At 47.9% G+C, this 16550-nt stretch overlaps 2 protein-coding genes across 5 annotated transcripts; both read left to right on the top strand.

The window, feature by feature from the left end:
* Nucleotides 1–2629: 2629 nt before the first annotated feature.
* On the top strand, nucleotides 2630–6372 carry LOC123077467 (uncharacterized). Of its 4 annotated transcripts, none has more exons than XR_006436658.1 (5): nucleotides 2630–2766; nucleotides 3143–3249; nucleotides 3353–4515; nucleotides 4653–5934; nucleotides 6005–6372. XR_006436658.1 is itself a non-coding variant. In XM_044499743.1 (5 exons), exons 3-5 carry the CDS (start codon nucleotides 3403–3405, stop codon nucleotides 6058–6060), a joined length of 1494 nt encoding a protein of 497 aa, XP_044355678.1. In that variant the 5' UTR covers nucleotides 2630–2766; nucleotides 3143–3249; nucleotides 3353–3402; the 3' UTR covers nucleotides 6061–6372. The 4 variants fall into 4 exon arrangements, 2 of the variants coding, with proteins under 2 accessions (XP_044355678.1, XP_044355677.1); XM_044499743.1 differs by having other exon boundaries at nucleotides 4653–4977; XM_044499742.1 differs by having other exon boundaries at nucleotides 4653–6372.
* Nucleotides 6373–7340: 968 nt separating this feature from the next.
* Nucleotides 7341–12987, top strand: LOC123077466 (peptidyl-prolyl cis-trans isomerase CYP23). Its single transcript, XM_044499741.1, has 8 exons — nucleotides 7341–7596; nucleotides 8284–8397; nucleotides 8485–8633; nucleotides 9002–9074; nucleotides 9155–9244; nucleotides 9380–9419; nucleotides 12605–12687; nucleotides 12774–12987. The coding sequence occupies exons 1-8, from the start codon at nucleotides 7453–7455 to the stop codon at nucleotides 12792–12794; spliced, it is 714 nt and encodes a 237-aa protein (XP_044355676.1). The 5' UTR covers nucleotides 7341–7452; the 3' UTR covers nucleotides 12795–12987.
* Nucleotides 12988–16550: the final 3563 nt, after the last annotated feature.

Genomic DNA, 16550 nt, shown 5'->3' with positions numbered 1-16550 from the left:
ATATTGGCAATCCCCACAAATTGTGAGCTGGAAGATCTGCCGGCCTGGCACTTTGAAAGGAGGGGCAAATTCTCTGTCAAATCTGCATATTGGGTGCATATGCATGATAAAAACATGGAGGGGCTGAGAGGTGTTGCTTCGGGGGCTGAGGGAGCGAAAAAAGTGTTCCGTTGGAAGAAGATCTGGCGGATGACGGTCCCAGGTAAGATAAAACATTTTATGTGGAGGTTGACTCACAACTCGATGGCTGTTTGCGTAAACCTGCGAAGAAGAGGACTGAATATCTCCATGCGGTGCCCTGTTTGTCAAGCCAATGGGGAGGACGAGGGCCATATGCTCTTCAAATGCAAACAAGTTAAGGAGATATGGAGGTTGTGCGGGCTGGAGGAGGAAAGACTGGTGCTTATGGATCAGAGCACAGCTTTAACAATGATGGATAAATTGACAAATCTTGCTGGGGAGAAGCAAGCCCTTATTGCCACTCTCATGTGGAATTGGTGGCGTCAGCGCAATAATCACAGAGAAGGAGGGAAAGGAAGATGAAACGAAGAGCTTGCTTGGATTATAGAGCATTAGACGAGCGAGTTTCAAGACATCCAGCTGGAACCAATGAATTATGGGCCGAGTCCAAAGCAGCGATGGAAACCACCGCGGGCTGAGTGGATTAAAATTAACATCGATGGCTCTTTCAAACCAAACGACTGCAAATGGAGGCTGGGGGGCTGTGTTCAGGGATCATATGGGTGAGGCGATGGCGTGTTCTGCTGGCTTCCTGCCAAACTTACTAAACCCGCTACATTCCGAGATGCTAGCTACTGAAGCTGCTCTTCACTTGGTGTCAGACTTGGGAATTGGCAGAGTCTACTTGGAAACTAATGCTCTGCTGCTGAAGGAAGCGTTGGATGATACTAGTGTTGATCTCTCTTGCCTAGGTGTTGTAGCTGACCGTTTGAAAGTTTTCATCTTGTGTAATTTCATTGAGTACAAGATTGTGCACTGCTCTAGAACCTGTAATCAAGTAGCGCACACCCTTGCGACGAAGGGCTTGCTGATGGCCGGGGTGCCAAACAGTGTAAGAGCATGGCTAATAGAATCGCCCGCTGCTGGCTCTATATCGGTGCCATCTCAGCAATAGCCGGTGTACAAGTAGTCTCATCTAATAACGTTGGCTCTATACCAGCTGTTGGATGACTAGAGTAATTAATGTCTATACATGCAAGAGGAAAAAAGAAAGAGTAGTTGATTGGATGGTGGGACAGAGGGAATCGGGAGCAGCCTTGCTAGCGCCAGCTACCGGCTGCAAGCGGGCGTAACGTCCTCGCGCCTTGTACTGCAGCCGAGCGATTGACGAAGCGCTCGCTTCTTTCTCTCTCCTGTCTTTACTCTCCTCCAGCTCAGATGTTTGCTGATGTGGAATCGCTTGTAGCCTGCTGAGTAGGACTATTATACTTGCTCTAACTGATGGGTCTGACCCATGTGTATCCGCTTTAGTGGCAAGCGATTTTGCTTCGCTTACTGTTTAATGCAATTGCATTGAATCTCAAAAAAAAGTTCGCATCTCATCCACACCGAACAACCCCGTCGATGGCTCTCTAGGGTTCGCCCGCCGCCACCTTCGCAAGCCCCGTCGCCGGCCCTCCCCCGCCCCGTCACCGGCCCCGTCGCCACCCTGTCACCGGCCCCTTCGCCAGCCACGTCGCCGGCCCACGCACCACGCCGGAGCTCCAGCTGCACCACGCCGGAGGTCCCACTTGCCCCCCGTCTCCACGTCCTCCCTGACTGCACCAGCTCTGCCCCATCTCCTTCCTGTGAGGAGAAAACGTAATTGTCCAGTCCCAAAAAATGTAATTGTTCAGATTTAGTAATAGGTTAGTAATTGTTCAGATTAGTAATAGACCTTGATTCCATGCTGAATGTTCTTTAAATTACCCTACGAGGGTTGATTCTTTTTTTGGATGTTACTTTTCCTATGTTTGTGTCGGATGATATATTCATACCATCATGTCATTTCTAGATAAATATATTTTATATATTGTGTTTTTGTGCTAGTTCTCATTTTATCAAGTCAAAACATATAACTTGTGCTTTGATCTGCATATAAACATCATAGTCAGCAGTCGAGGGCGTTACTGACATTTCACAACACCCACAACTGCTAAAGCTGACAAACAACAGGGTAAACAAACAGTCAGATTCTGATTCTCAGGAATCCAGAGCCATAGCTGATTCTCAGGAATTCATAGCAAAGTGATTCTCAGGAATCTGTAGCCCAAACAAAGGGGGCCTAACAAGATCTCAGCCCGAATGGATCTTTTCTCGATGCGTGAAACTGTTTCATATAGGATTAAGTGTCGAGGTTAACCGGGATCAATAAGTACACGGGGATTCGAAGATGAGGGTTCACATCCAAACAATCAGACTTCACTCTTTCCAAAAAGAACGGGGATTCGGATTTGATTTTTTGCCACTACTTATTTTGTATGTTGATGATTTGCCCTCCATTACTTTGTAATTGATACGATGACACCCTTTACCTGGCAGTTTGCTAATTTACCCTCTGGCAAATGGGTCCCGCGAAAAAATACCAAAGTACCCTTGCCAATCAATTGACCTGGAATCGCTCGAGAGCTTTTGGTCCTTGTTCTCGTTCTCATCCTCATCTCGTCTCTCGCACAGGAGACGGCGGCGGCTACTGGACGTGACTCGGCGGCGGCGACTGGACCTGGTGGTGGTACTCAGCGGCGGTGGCTACATCCCTGCCAGGAGGTGAGTCTCTCTCTCCCGCTCCCTCCCTCTCTCCCACTCCTCTCCCTGGCCACCTAGGGGTTAGGGTGACCAGCACGCGGAGCGGCGGCGGCCGGCTGCGTTGCACCCGTGATTCTCGGCGCCGCCGCTATGTGCTGGTGCTGCTGATGCCGCAGCTATGTGCTGCTGCAGCTTATGCCGCCACCTCTGCAGTGTGAGCCGCTGCCGCTGCTTGTGGCCTATAGCCGCTGCCTCTGCTGTGTGGGTCGCCGCTGCTGCTTGGGAATGACCACAGGCCGAGGAAAGACTGGAGCGCCCCAGTGCAAGAAGACAGACACAATCAAGTTAGAAACACCCAATTCAGATGAGCTAATTTCATGATTGCTTGTTGTTGCAGACCACAATTCAGATGAGCTAGGTGTTGGAGATGGATGAAACGGAGAGGGGTGACCACGTCGTTGGAGACGGCTTCGATTTTCCTCTTTTGTTTGTTCCCGAGCAGAGGTGAGAAAGCAAAGTAGATTCTTTTGGTGCTCATTGTCCAGTACCACATCGAGTAGACACTAACTCAATAGTATGTTGTTCGTTATTGGTCATTGTCGGTTAGGCCGCCTCCGCCGCCGTTGGTGTTCACATTACCTATTAGAGTAGCTAGTTATGTCTACAAGCTTGATGATGGAAGCAAGCAAGTTGTTGACAAGCATGATGTTGTGTTTGATTTCAACATTTCTGGTATTGTCATGGGTTAGCTTCAATGAAGCTGTGGCAGAACATATCAAAATGGGGATAGGCCAGGAGGTGCAGTTGTTTGCATTAGACACCGTTGAGAGTATAGTTGATCTTGTACTTAATGGTCAGCAACTGAATTCACACTTTATTGGCAATCATTGGGACTTTGAGGCCAAGAAATCATTTCTGTTAGCTGAGGTTGTTACATTGGAGGCACCCAATGCAAAGAAAGTAGGAAAGAGGGCTCCAAAACAGCCAGCTGCTCCCAAACAGCCGCGTGCTCCCAAACAGCCGCGCGCTCCCAAAAAGCCAGCTGCTCCAAAAAAGACAACTAACAAATCTATAGAATGCAGTGCTAGCTCCTCTGTGGTTGTTGACAATTCAAACTTGTCAGCTTTCGAGATGGCACAGACAATGGGTAGTCAATATAGAGTTTTTCCTAATGATGTGGAGTTTTCACCGGATGATGTTGACCACCCAGCCACAATGCAGTCTCAAACTGTTTTTGATGTGGTTGATAGTACTGAGAGATGTGAGTCCTCCGTGGTTAATCAGGAAGAACCACTCATAGATTGGAGCTTGATTGAGATAGCTCCTCCCATAACTGAAGAAGACAATATGTGCGATCCTCTTGGTATTAACGATGTCGACATTCCCATAACCGAAGAGAATATGTGCGATCTTCTTGGTATCAACGATGAGGCGGTCCCTGAGCCACCACCTTCTCCACCTAGTGAGGAAGTTTACATGGCCGATGAGGAGGACCGTCAGCTTTTCATTGAGGCTGCCATTACCGTGGATGATAGTGTGCCACCAGATGAGGAGATTGCATATGACAAAGAGAACTCGCAGATGTATCTTGGTGCTTTGTTTCCTTCAATGAAAGATTTTAGGATGGCTATCAGACAATATGGAATTAAAAGGGAGATCGACATTTGGGGATATAAGACTGATAAGAAAAGATATCTTGGCAAATGTAGAGCCAAGGGTTGTCCATGGAGGATTACAGCCAGAGTGAGGACTGATGGACAAAGCATAAGGGTACTAAGGTTTTTTTAAGTATTGTTGATGTTTTTTCTATGTTTATCCTATGTTGTGATGGGCTTTTAAGCATTGTTATTGTTGCTGTTTTTTCAATGTTTATACTATGATCTGATGGGCTTCCTATTGTATTGCAGGTTACCAAGATTTCTGTGAAGCACAAGTGCTCCTCTACCGGTAGGATAAAAAACAGCATGACATCTCAAGGATGGGTAGCACAGAGGACCGTACCCCTTATACAGAGTGACCCTACAATTGGATGCAAAGAGTTGTTGGAGAATTTGCAAGATACATATGGCACTACCACTGACTATCATACAGTGTGGAAAGGCAAAGATATAGCACAGAAAGAGATTTATGGTAGCATGAGGCAAAGTTTTCAATATTTGTTTAACTTCGAAGCGGAAGTTGAGAAGAGATCCCCAGGCAACATTGTAGAGGTGGATATGAAGATGGTTCACGGTATAGTTCACTTTAACCGATTCTTTATGGCTCTTAAACCTTGCATTGATGGCTTTAAAGCTGGTTGTAGACCATGTCTTAGTATAGACTCAACTGCACTTATCGCTAAATGGAGAGGTCACTTAGCCGCTTGTACAGCATTAGATGGGCATAATTGGATGTATCCTGTAGCATTTGCATTCATTGATGGTAAAGCCGACGAAAATTGGACATGGTTCATGTCACAACTCAACAAGGCATTAGGTCATGTTTCCCCTCTAGCTATATGCATAGATGCATGTAAAGGTTTAGAGAATGCAGTCAAAAAATATTCCCTCATGCAGATCAAAGGGAGTGTTTTAGGCATCTCATGGCTAACTTCTCTAAAAAGTTCCAAGGAGATGTGTTTGGCAGAATGTGGCCAGCTGCTAGGGCATATAAGCCATAAGTTTTTAACTACCACATGAATAAAATCCTAGCAGAAGCACCTGATGTGCATGAATATCTTTCAAGGTACCACAACTTAAAATGGATGAGATGCATGTTTGACCCCTCCATTAAATGTGATTACATCAACTATAACCTTGCCGAGTCTTTTAATGGTTGGATTAAAGATTACAAAGATTTGCCACCTGATGAGCTAGCTGACACTCTTAGAGAGCTAGTCATGAAACTTCATGAGAAAAGGAGAAAGATTGGAATGAAACTGAAAGGAAAAATTATTCCAGCCATCATCCAACAAATTCATAATAGGACAAGGGGACTTAAACATTTGAAAGTTGGGAAATCTGGAGTTGCAAGTTGTGAGGTGAGGGACACAAGTAAATACAACTTGCGACATGTCGTGAAAACTTGCGACATGTGAGCTGATGAGGCAACACATGCAGCACCACAACTTGAAGTTGTTGTGACTCCCAATAGGCACACGATCACTATGCCACTGAATCTTCAAGGTAGTCCCAATCCTGTGACTAGAAGGTAAACACATCAACTGTTCTTTGTAATGTTAATTTTTCCTTCCAAATCTTATATTTCTCAACACATGCAGGATGTTGGCTATGGCATTGGCTGATGAGGCATCGCAGCAACCTACCCCAATTGTGAAGGACACCACGATGGCATATGACATGGCCTCAACCTCGAAAGCTAGGAAGTTGACCCCGAAGAGAAGGAAGATCTAGTGTTGTGCATCATCTTCTATGTTCTCTATGCTTTTGGTTGTAGTATGTCAGACTTGGCACCCATTACTTTGTGTGCAACATGGCACCAATTATTGCCTTATGTTTTTGGTTGTAATATGCCAGACTTGGCAGCCCCTACTAATTTGTGCAACATCACAGCCTTATGTTAGATGATGTATGAAAATGGATGATGTATGGACATGTGAAATATATGTTTTAAGCTATATTGTGTTCAGATTGTGTGATGGTACATGAATATGTTCATCTGAAAAGATATGTTATATTTTGGAACATTTGTGCATAAATTTTGTGAGAAGTTAGAAAAACAACCAAAATGTTGTCCAAATTAGGCCAAAACGATGCCCAAATTTTGAACTTTTTTTTGAACAACCCAGAAAAAATTGAAATAATTTCAAAAAAAAACAACCATATATGTGCGACTATTCTGGTATAATTTGAGCTCATTTGGATGAGCCATTTTGGAGGAAATTTAAATTCAATTTTTCAGTTGTAAATTTTGATGAAATTTTGAAAAGTTCTCGAAAAAATTTCAAAAAATTACAGAAATTCAACAATGAAATTCTAACTATTCTGGAAAATTTTCAACTTATTTGGATCAAAGATTCAACGTTTCCATGCATTTCAAGTTTCAGATCAGCTAGTTTGACCATTTGCCAATGTTTGCATCAGAAGGGACAGGGAAGAGGTGCAGCACTGACTAGTCCTTCGAGCAGCAGCAGCAGCACGTTCAGAATGGGAGCAGCGGCGGCCGGCAAAAGCAGCAAGCCGTGAGCAGCAGGGAGAGGCGTTGAGACGGGGAGAAGCGGTGGCCGGCAAGAGCAGCTCGCCTTGAGCAGCAGGGAGAGGCGTTGAGACGGGGAGCATCTGCGGTCGGCAAGAGCAGCTCGCCATGAGCAGCAGGGAGAGGCGAGGAGATGCAAGGGGAGCAAGAGGGAGAGGTGGTGGCGGGGCAGCAGGGCCCTCCGGGGAGCAGCAGGGCGACGGCAGCGGTGGCGTCTGTGTGTCAGGAGTGAGCAAGAGCTAGAGTTCAGACTCTGTGTTTTAGTCAAAGAGGTAAAAGGGCAAAAGTGTCCTCTGTTTTGTCCACTTAAGTTATTTCTCCTTTGCAAAGATTATTTTTGTGTACACAAGTGGCAAAAGAACAAAGTGCAAACTAAGGGGTGGCACCTGATCAATTTCAATGTAATCTGTGGCAAAATATCAAAGACCAAAGTAAACGGTGGCAAATAATCAAATCGCCCCTCAGAAGGCGCTCTCCCCTCCTGCAGCTAAACCAGCGGACACCAAAAAAGAAATGGAGGAGAAAAGAAAAATGGCGGGTTTGTTCTGGCACATCGCCGCCGCTCTGCTTTTCCTCGTCACGGCCGCTTCGACTGCCGGCGCTTCCACTTATTACGCCTCGGATCCCAACCTCGGATCCGCCCGCGTCGTCTTCCAGGTCCTCCCCCATGATCTTGATTCCTGTTCCTGTTTCTGCTCTTACCGTCGTGAGATTCGCACCCAGGTGTTTCGCCTTGAACTCCTGCAAATTGAGCGGCCTATTATAGCGTTTGTGGGAGGAAAAATATCCCGGAATTGGTTTTTCTAGATTAAATCCTCTTTATCTGTCGACGAATTTGCTTTTCTTTTTTAGAAACTTGTCGACCGATTTGTGAATCGCGAGTATGGATCTTAGCGGGAATTTCCGAGCCGCTGCTGTATTTCTACAAAGATTCGTTGTGGAATTGGTTTAGCATGGGTGGTACGGCCAGAGTGTATTGGAGTTAAGAGTGAGAGGATTGCAACATTTGTATACTAGGAATCTAGGATTGGTGAGTGAACTGCTGCATATTTCTCGTCAAAATTCTGATTTAATCGGTTACTCCTATTGGCCGAATACACCTAACTACTCCAGCTGCTAGATGATACGGCTGTAATGGCACAAATTGGATCAGATAGTTTATTTGCATTGTTGTGTAGCATACCTAGTTTTGTTTTTTGTGCTTTGCAAGAACTTCGTTTTTTATGTTCTTCTATATCTGTTGGTACTTATGTTCCTTTATATGACCCAGTCAATCCTCAAATGTAGTATGCTAATCAATTTTCTTACTGACATCACCTACTTGTATTGCAATTGTACCTGCAGTTAAATCATGGTGACATTGAATTCGGCTTCTTTCCTCATGTTGCACCTAAGACAGTTGAACACATTTTTAAACTTGTGCAGCTTGGATGCTATAATACAAATCACTTCTTCCGGGTATGAATAAATTTGATAACTTTGCTGACACAATTTTTTTATGGACTACTTTTTATCATATGCATGCACATTCATTACTGGTTGCAGGTTGACAAGGGTTTCGTTGCGCAAGTTGCCGATGTCATGGGAGGTAGAAAAGCCCCTATGAATAAAGAGCAGGAACAACAGGCAGAGAAATCAATTGTTGGTGAATTTAGTACTGTCAAGCATGTCAGAGGAATTCTCTCAATGGGAAGGTACTCCCTGTGAAGTTTCGGCAGAAACCTGTCTTATCAAACCATCTGGTTCTGGCCTAAACCATAATATCATGTAGCATCTTTCTGTATGCATTGGTTCATATGATTTTCCATAGTTCCTTTTGTCGTCCCGTACAACTCCAGATGAATGCAATGTATAACCTTATTCAGAGTGGATATTGTACATGCAAGGGTGGGTGCTTGAGTCTAGGGTTTAGCTAATTATGTATCTTAAAAAATTCTGAAAAACATTCATAGATTCATTCATAAATATGATCACGTATGCCCTGCACAAAAAAGAAGCTGCTTTGTATCTGCAATTACATTTTATGAGCTTATGATATTTACTTATTCTTCCCCTCTGCAAGGTATTCTGATCCAGACAGTGCCTCCTCTTCCTTTTCTATCCTCCTTGGTGATGCTCCCCACCTTGATGGCCAGGTATTTAGCATTTTTTGAAAAGACTCATATTCAATGTCAGTTAAGTAACTGAATGGAGATTGATGCCTAATGATTTTCAGTATGCTGTATTTGGGAGGGTGACTAAGGGTGACGATACATTAAGAAAACTAGAGCACCTGCCAACCCATAAAGAAGGCATTTTTGTAATGGTATGTATCTGGCAATGCCAGTCCTATGTGTGGGCAATCTGTTCCGCCTTATTTACCTCTCCAGTGACATGTTAAATATTTGAATTCTTCCACATGCTAAATTGCACCGTATTTATGTATTTATTCCATTTTCAGCCAATTGAGCGCATTGAGATTCTGTCGACATACTATTATGGTAACAACTGAAAGTTCCTTGTTTCTTCCCCCTTTTATGTTTTACTTTCTGTATCTTGAACATCATTACCACAAACAAAATACACTAGCATATATGCAAAGCAAAACAATGATAGTTAGAGTGTTGCACCGCATGCCCTTTAGATGGTTAGACAATTCATTAATGAAATACATGTGATGTTTACATATTGATGTTTACATATTGAGTTGATCTTCTCTATCATTGGAAGTATTTTTTTTCTCTGGTAGTTCAATAGATGTCAATATGAAGGTTCTATAGCTAATCCTATAGTATATATACCTAAGAGAGTGATCCCCATTAATTCTAATTATCTCAACATGCATGTTTCCACATAATCAAAATTGTTGTAGCCGATAGATTTACTAGCTTGATCCACTAGCATCTGCCTGATCTACGCATGAGAATCCTCTACCATGAAACATGCATAAGTGCATTCTAAGTAGGTTTTAAATCACATTGCATTTAATTGTAACACGCACAACTTTTCATGTTAATATTTTATGTTTATGTCGAAATCTATCACATTGTTTGAATCTTATGGACTGAATTAGTATTCTACAGAGTATTTAGAAACTATATATCCAATTCCATGGCAACACGAGGGGTATCATCTAGTTAAGTAGAATTTTAGACCCCTACCCGTCTACATTTTTCATTCTAGGGTGATTGCTGATGAAGCAACACTAACATGTGAAAATATTAGGTGTTAAAAGGTTTGACCTATGCCTAGTAAAATAGCAGTAATGAAATATTAATCTGTATGATACACAAAAGTATAATATTGAATTTCTGATCTAAAGAAAAAGTATCTGCATGATTTCCCTGCTACCAAGGTGTTATGTATCGGAGTACATGGCCCTACCATGGCAGCTACAAATTATGGGAAGAGATCCCCAACCTCTATCTTAGATAGTCTATCTATCCTTTAAATAAAGAAGATATCCTTTAGCTTGTGATAAGGCAATTAGGGATAAGATCTATGACCTCTTAGATTGGATTGTTAGGCCTCTGTCTAAGAGCATCTCCACTAGGCCCCCCGGGAAGCCCCCCAGGAGCATTTTTTCAGCGCCGGCGGTCAAAAACGGTCCCAGCCGCACCCCCACAGGCTCGTTTTGCGCCGGTATTAGCGAAAACTACGACCGGCGCTGGCAAGAGAAACCCAGAAAGCTGGGGGTCAGCTGGGGGCGCCGGCGCTATATTTAGCTGCTGCAAGGCCCACTGCCAGCCTCTCTCCTTCTCCTGCGTAGGCCCACCACATGCAGCATGCAAGAAAAAACAAGCTCTCTTCTCTCTCCATCGCTCGCGCCGAGGAAGAGCTCGTCCGCGCCCCCACTCGTCCACTCCGGTCCCCGCCGGTCCGCCGCGCGCCGCCCTCGTCAGGCTCCCGCCCCAACACCGCCTCCCGCCCTCCCGAGCTCCGGCCTCTGCGCCGACCCGCGGCTGGTGCCTGCTCTGCTCGCTCCTCGCGCGCCGAGGAGGTCGTCGACGCCGCACACCGCACGCCGCGTGCCAAGGAGGTCGTCCAAGGAGGCCCAGCTAGGGACTCCTTGGAGTCACGGCCGGGGCGCCGCGCGCGCCGGTGCCTGTGCTGAGGTCGAGCCGGATCTTCCTGCTCGCCACTGCCGCTGAGGGCGAGCTCGCGGTGTGCGGACGCGGCGCAGGCCGCCCGCGCCCTGCTCTTCCTGCTCGCCGCTGCCGCTCTTCATGCTCTTCCGACACGGGCGAGCTCGCGGTGCGCGGGCGCGGGCGCGGCGTAGGCACGGGCCCGCCCGAACGGTTCGGCCTGCGGGGACGACGCCGGCGCCCCAGATGATGTCGGCCTCGTCGGCCGGCAGGGACGAGCTCCAGGGCCGGGTCGGCTGCGTGCTGCAGGGGGCGGCTCGAGGGACCGGACACGGGGCGAGGGAGCGGGGCACGAAACTCGCCTGTGCTTGGCCGGGGCGGCGCTCGCCCGCGCCCGCCTGTGCGTGGCCGGGGCGGAGCTCCGGCACGGGGTCCGGGGCGCCACGTCGCTGCGCGCGAACTCCGCCAGGCAGATGGCGCACTCCGGCCGCTCCCCCTCCTCCTCGTCCACCTCCCTCTGTTCCAGCCTCCACGACCCGGTCGGCAGCGACTGTAGCACCTTCTTCTCGAGGCCACCACACGGCGCTTTGGCTGCCGGCCCGTCGACAGAGAAGGCGGAGGGGTTGCAGAGCAGGGACCAGCGCGCGACCATGGCCAGCCCGACCACGCAGAGTAGGAAGCATAGCACCGCAGTTGGGGGGACGACTGGAAATTTTTTCCACCCAAGGGCAACCCCAGGAGGCTGAAAATGTGCCTCTTGGGGGCACAACGGCTGGAGATGCTCTAAAGAGGACCCCCCTATGTGGAATATTGCAAGCTAGAGTTTGAAAAATAACTCTTCTATCTTTGCTTCCAGGGCTGAGAGCTTCTCCCTAGCCCTAGTACAAAATCTATTCAGCACTTTAGCTATGACATGTGTATTTTCATGTATCAGAACCTGCTGTAAACTTTGATCCAGAATGTAATTACTACCATGCTGAAGATAACTTGAAGGTGTTTGGAGAGAATAATTGGAGAGAAAGATTGATTGTTCTTGCTTCCTAATCTGAGATACAATACATCCTTATACATGGGATGATTTGCCCTTGACCTTTACCTAATGCAACTAGAATGTTTACAACTTCCCTAATGCGAGCGGCCTGCTACCAAATCTGCTAGCTGATTCTCTCTCTGACTTGGACTCCTAGTTATCCCCAATTCTCTGGTACCAGCTTTTCTCTCCTTTGCGGACATAATGCCAGCAGTGCCACTACCTATACTGATTGCTTTTCCTAACCAGAGTCCACAATAGAACCTGCCATTTCTTTCTCTTGCTTCAGAGGTAATACATGGTTATCCCACTGCTGACTAGATCACCACCATATTTGAGTACTAAAACTTTAGGCCAGCAAGGTCGTAATAAAATTGGCATGTTCCATGTTGCACTATCATCTGTTTGCCTCTAGTATTCTGTCTGTACATCCATAGTTGAGTGACAATTCATAACTGTAAGTTGTCTTTTGGTATTCTCTTTTGTGAGCTAGCTTTATGTCACAGATATTTGTTCATTTAAAATCTGAAGGTGCACAGTTCAGCCTCAATTGTTTTTGACTTGCATGCAGATATTGATGCAGAGAGTTGTGAAGCAGAGAAGTCTATTCTTAAGAGGAGACTTTCTGAATCAGCATCAGAAGTTGAGAGATGGGTGAGGATCTCACTTGAGGAATATAAAAATGCATTCTTCTTACACATGTTCATAGTGGTCAACTGACGTTATTTCTACATTTGTAGAGACGAAAATGCTTCGCATGATCCAGCGATTGAGTTTTTTTTTTTTTGCCTTTCGGCCTCACCGAGAAGACATGCGTTTCAAAAGGACATCCATTACCTCTTCCAGGATTTAGAGTGCATGTGCATTCCAAGAAGGGTCAGACTTGTACTATGTCCAAATGCGTTGTACTATGTAATTTTTCCATGAGTTTGATGTTACTGTGATAGCCTGATTGGGATCTTTGTTTTTCGAGAATACACCAAAGACGTACCTTAGCTGTATAAAAGGAAGAAAGATATGTACAAAAGAGTACATGTAAACAAAAGAGTACGAGTATATGTAAGTTGCGGACCACAGCTCGGCACGCAACACCACCTTCACTCCTACGCACTCATGCGACTACTCACTAAAGTTTGGCACTCTTGTCGCTCCCGCCTTCTTCCAAAGGCTCAGTTTTTGAAAGATCCATTCTACCGTATCCCGTTCTCCATCGAGCGGATGGACGCCGAAGAACCTCCCTTCAATGGAGAAGACGCAGCCTAGGTCTCGTCCTCCTCGTTCACGACCTCGTCGCCGGCGTGGGGTCCTCAAGGCGTCCCGCGCCATGAGTGCAGAGGAGACATCGGCCCCGACGCTACTCCTCTCGAGATGGCACCGCGCCCGGCCGTGTGTCGCGCCCCGTGCGGTCCGCCCAGCTCGTCCATCGTGGATGAGGCTTGCCTTCTCCGCCTCCCTGTTCCCATCCGTGCTCCGCGCACGTTCTTTCTCATCCAACGGTTGAAGCAATTTTCCTATACCGTAACCCTTTTTCACCCCCGGCAAAAAAAAACCTTTTTCACCGCAAAGAAAAAAATCCAAATCCGAATTGTAATACTAATCCCTTCCGTAATACACGCACAACGCGACCCATGTCGACGGCGTCGTGCCGTTGGACACACAACCGGCCAAGCTCGAATCTACAAGCCCACAATAGACCCTCCTGATGCTGGCGTGCAGCTCCTCGTCTACGACGAGCATAGCCGCCGCTGAGAATCGCATCTCGCCTCTCAAGAGGCGAGCTCGCCGTGCTATCGCCAACGGCTGGCCGGCTTCGAGGAGGTCACCGACGTGTAGCTGGAGAAGCCAAGTCGTGCCTGCTCTTCAATGCTTGGCTGCATGAATTCGAGGCGAAGCATGAGGTCGGTGAGACCATCCCCTCCATTAACTGCCCGCTCGAGAATACGCACGAGGTCTCCGTCAGATGTAGCTCGCCCTTGCCGCCGGCGCTGGAGCTGCAAATACCACCGCCGACGCCCCGGCTGCCGCCACAGCCGCCGTATGATGATGCTGCCATCGGCCATCACCGTCAGCTAATCTCCTTCTCCCGTCGCGCTCCCCGTGCTGCTCAGCAGCAGCCCAGATTGTGAAGATGACTACGGCATGGGCCAGCGCAGGAGGTAGGAGAATGGGGGCGTTGGGTCGCCTGTGCACTCCCTCGTTTCATTTTTGTTCTGATGAGGAACGGATGAGATACCCGGATACAGTACGAGAACGCGAGGGAATACATAATTGTCATTATTTTTTCGAAAACACTAGCGTTCACACGTGTGAGCGTTACCCAACTCGTCCACACGCCTGGATCATCGTTCACTGTCTTTTGCACGAACCTTGACACGAAAAGGTGGATTTGGTGTGCCACGTATGATGGGGCTGGTGTGTGGGCGTTGGAGTTTGCCCACACGCCCGCATCATGCTGTTTGCCAGCTGTGCTGTATGGGCGAATTAGTTTCTACCCACACAGCTACCACCTAGTTCATGCGCGTGTGGGCGAATTGCTTTTCGCCCACACGACACTCTTACGTTGTGGATGGCAACTAGGTAAACACAATGGTAACTGTGTTTCTTTGCTAGACGGCAACTGCAGTTGCGCGTACGTGGTAACCAGATAAACACACATGGCAACTGTGATTAACAATACATGGCAAGTATGGTTGGACCACGTAGCAACTAGGTAAACACATATGGCAACTACTGTTTGACCATATGTGGCAAGTAGTTAATCACGCACGGCAACTATGGTTTGATTACACGCGGCAACTACCATAAATTAAACATGGCAACTATAGTTAACCAAAACAGATAGAGTTGCCATACTTTTACAACTACACTTGCCATCCCGGATAACTACTTCTGCCAACTAGGATGGCAACTAAATCGTCATCCCGCGGGATACCTAACGTAGCTGCGCCTGGATGTGTGGCCATTTTTGCTTCGTGCCACACGCACGGGATGGAGATGAGTAGTACTTGTTGGACGTGTGGCACGAAGTAGCCGCGTCCACACGTGTGGGCAATTCTAATGTCCGCCCACACACAGCCCGTGTGAGCTGCCTCCTGCTCACACCACATACGGTGTGTGGGCGCATGTCGAATATACCACACGTTATCGGCGTCCTATTTTTTTTGCGATGAAAAGGGGCGCGGTAGAGGAAAAATGCTCCAACCGTTGGATGAGGAAGGAAGGTGCAGGGAGGCGGAGCAGGCAAGCCTCGTCCATCGTCGGGCCCCTGCGCCAAGCGGTGGCCGCGCCCGCCTGCGCCATGGCTAGCAGCGCCAGGCCGTGGCCGCCCTCGCGAGTGCCTAGGCCTCGCCCGGCCCCCGACCGGCCGTGGCCGGAACCGCCCGTCCGATCCCGCGCCAGGCCGCGCTACTCGGCGAGCGATTTGGCCAGAACGAAAAGAAAGCGACGGGAGGCGGTTGCGAGGCGCCCAAGGCCTCTTCTCCCGGCGGCCCTCAGCGCCAGTGTTGCGCCCGGCGAGGCCCCTCGCGCGCGGCCGTTGGCTGACGGAGGCCAACAACCATGGACATCCACGGCGTGGCGTGTTGCCCGACCCGCGGCGACTCCTCGTGCGTGGCGCGGCTCCCCTCGTCCGCCCATGGCGGAAGCAGCCCTGGTCGTGGCCTCCCTCTGGAGCGCGCGATGCGGCGCTCGCCATGGCGCAGCCCTTACCGGCCTCCCATGGCGGTGCGCGACAGCAGCGGCTCCCTCCCGGCGCGGAGGCGGTGCCCAGCGACGCCGTTGCAAGGCCGGCTACCTGAAGCGGTCTGCGCGGCACTGATGTACGCCCTCTGAGGCTCGGTGCCCATACAAGGTGAGGCCCGGCCTCGACCACTAGGCGCGCGACGCGGCGGAGCCCGCAGAGGCTCCTCGGTGCGCTGCATCCGCATCTTCTACGTCCCGGTGACGACGAGGGCCGCCGATGAAGGCAAGGCAGCGCACGACGCGGTTCCCGACAACTGATGCAGAACGCCTGCACTGTGGTGGTGGTCTCTGTGTTGAACTGAAGCAATCGATAGAATCAATCGATTCCTATCCACAGGACCACACCAACGAAGAGAAAGGGAAACCTTATCTCTTCCCTATTTTGTAGTATCAGACACCTGATGTTTGAAGTATTGGTCGAATAGGCCAAGCTGATTTCTCTTGTGATTCTGCTTCAGATTATTGCAGCTTGGTCCAACTACTAGTGTTATTGATTAACACTTGTAAGGCCATGTATAGATCTGCATTTAGTTCATTTTCTGTAGAGTTTTAAAAATTCCAGAAATATGTGGCTGTTATTTGCTTGATCTATAAAATATTCTTTACCGATACAATGACATTGTTTTACGATTGAGATTAAGTTTTCTCGCACAACAATGTTGATTATCACCACTACTGTCAAAGCCTACATTTTGTCATTTTGACATTATGATTGCTTTACAACGTGCTCTCCCACACATTTCACTAAGTCCCGACATAAGGCATTAGAAGTGAGT

This window comes from Triticum aestivum, chromosome 3D, assembly GCF_018294505.1.
Source record: "Triticum aestivum cultivar Chinese Spring chromosome 3D, IWGSC CS RefSeq v2.1, whole genome shotgun sequence".
Classification (NCBI taxonomy): domain Eukaryota; kingdom Viridiplantae; phylum Streptophyta; class Magnoliopsida; order Poales; family Poaceae; genus Triticum; species Triticum aestivum.
Note: the sequence above shows the minus strand (reverse complement) of the source record. Positions and strands in the feature narration are given on the sequence as shown.

Bases quoted from the DNA above. Each gene is read 5' to 3' on its own strand.
- LOC123077467 (XM_044499742.1), top strand. From the start codon at position 3,403: ATGTCTACAAGCTTGATGATGGAAGCAAGCAAGTTGTTGACAAGCATG. The intron at 4,516-4,652 runs GTACTAAGGTTT...ATTGTATTGCAG, and splicing joins CTGATGGACAAAGCATAAGG to GTTACCAAGATTTCTGTGAA.
- LOC123077466 (XM_044499741.1), top strand. From the start codon at position 7,453: ATGGAGGAGAAAAGAAAAATGGCGGGTTTGTTCTGGCACATCGCCGCC. The intron at 7,597-8,283 runs GTCCTCCCCCAT...TTGTACCTGCAG, and splicing joins CCGCCCGCGTCGTCTTCCAG to TTAAATCATGGTGACATTGA. The intron at 9,245-9,379 runs GTATGTATCTGG...TTCCATTTTCAG, and splicing joins AAGAAGGCATTTTTGTAATG to CCAATTGAGCGCATTGAGAT.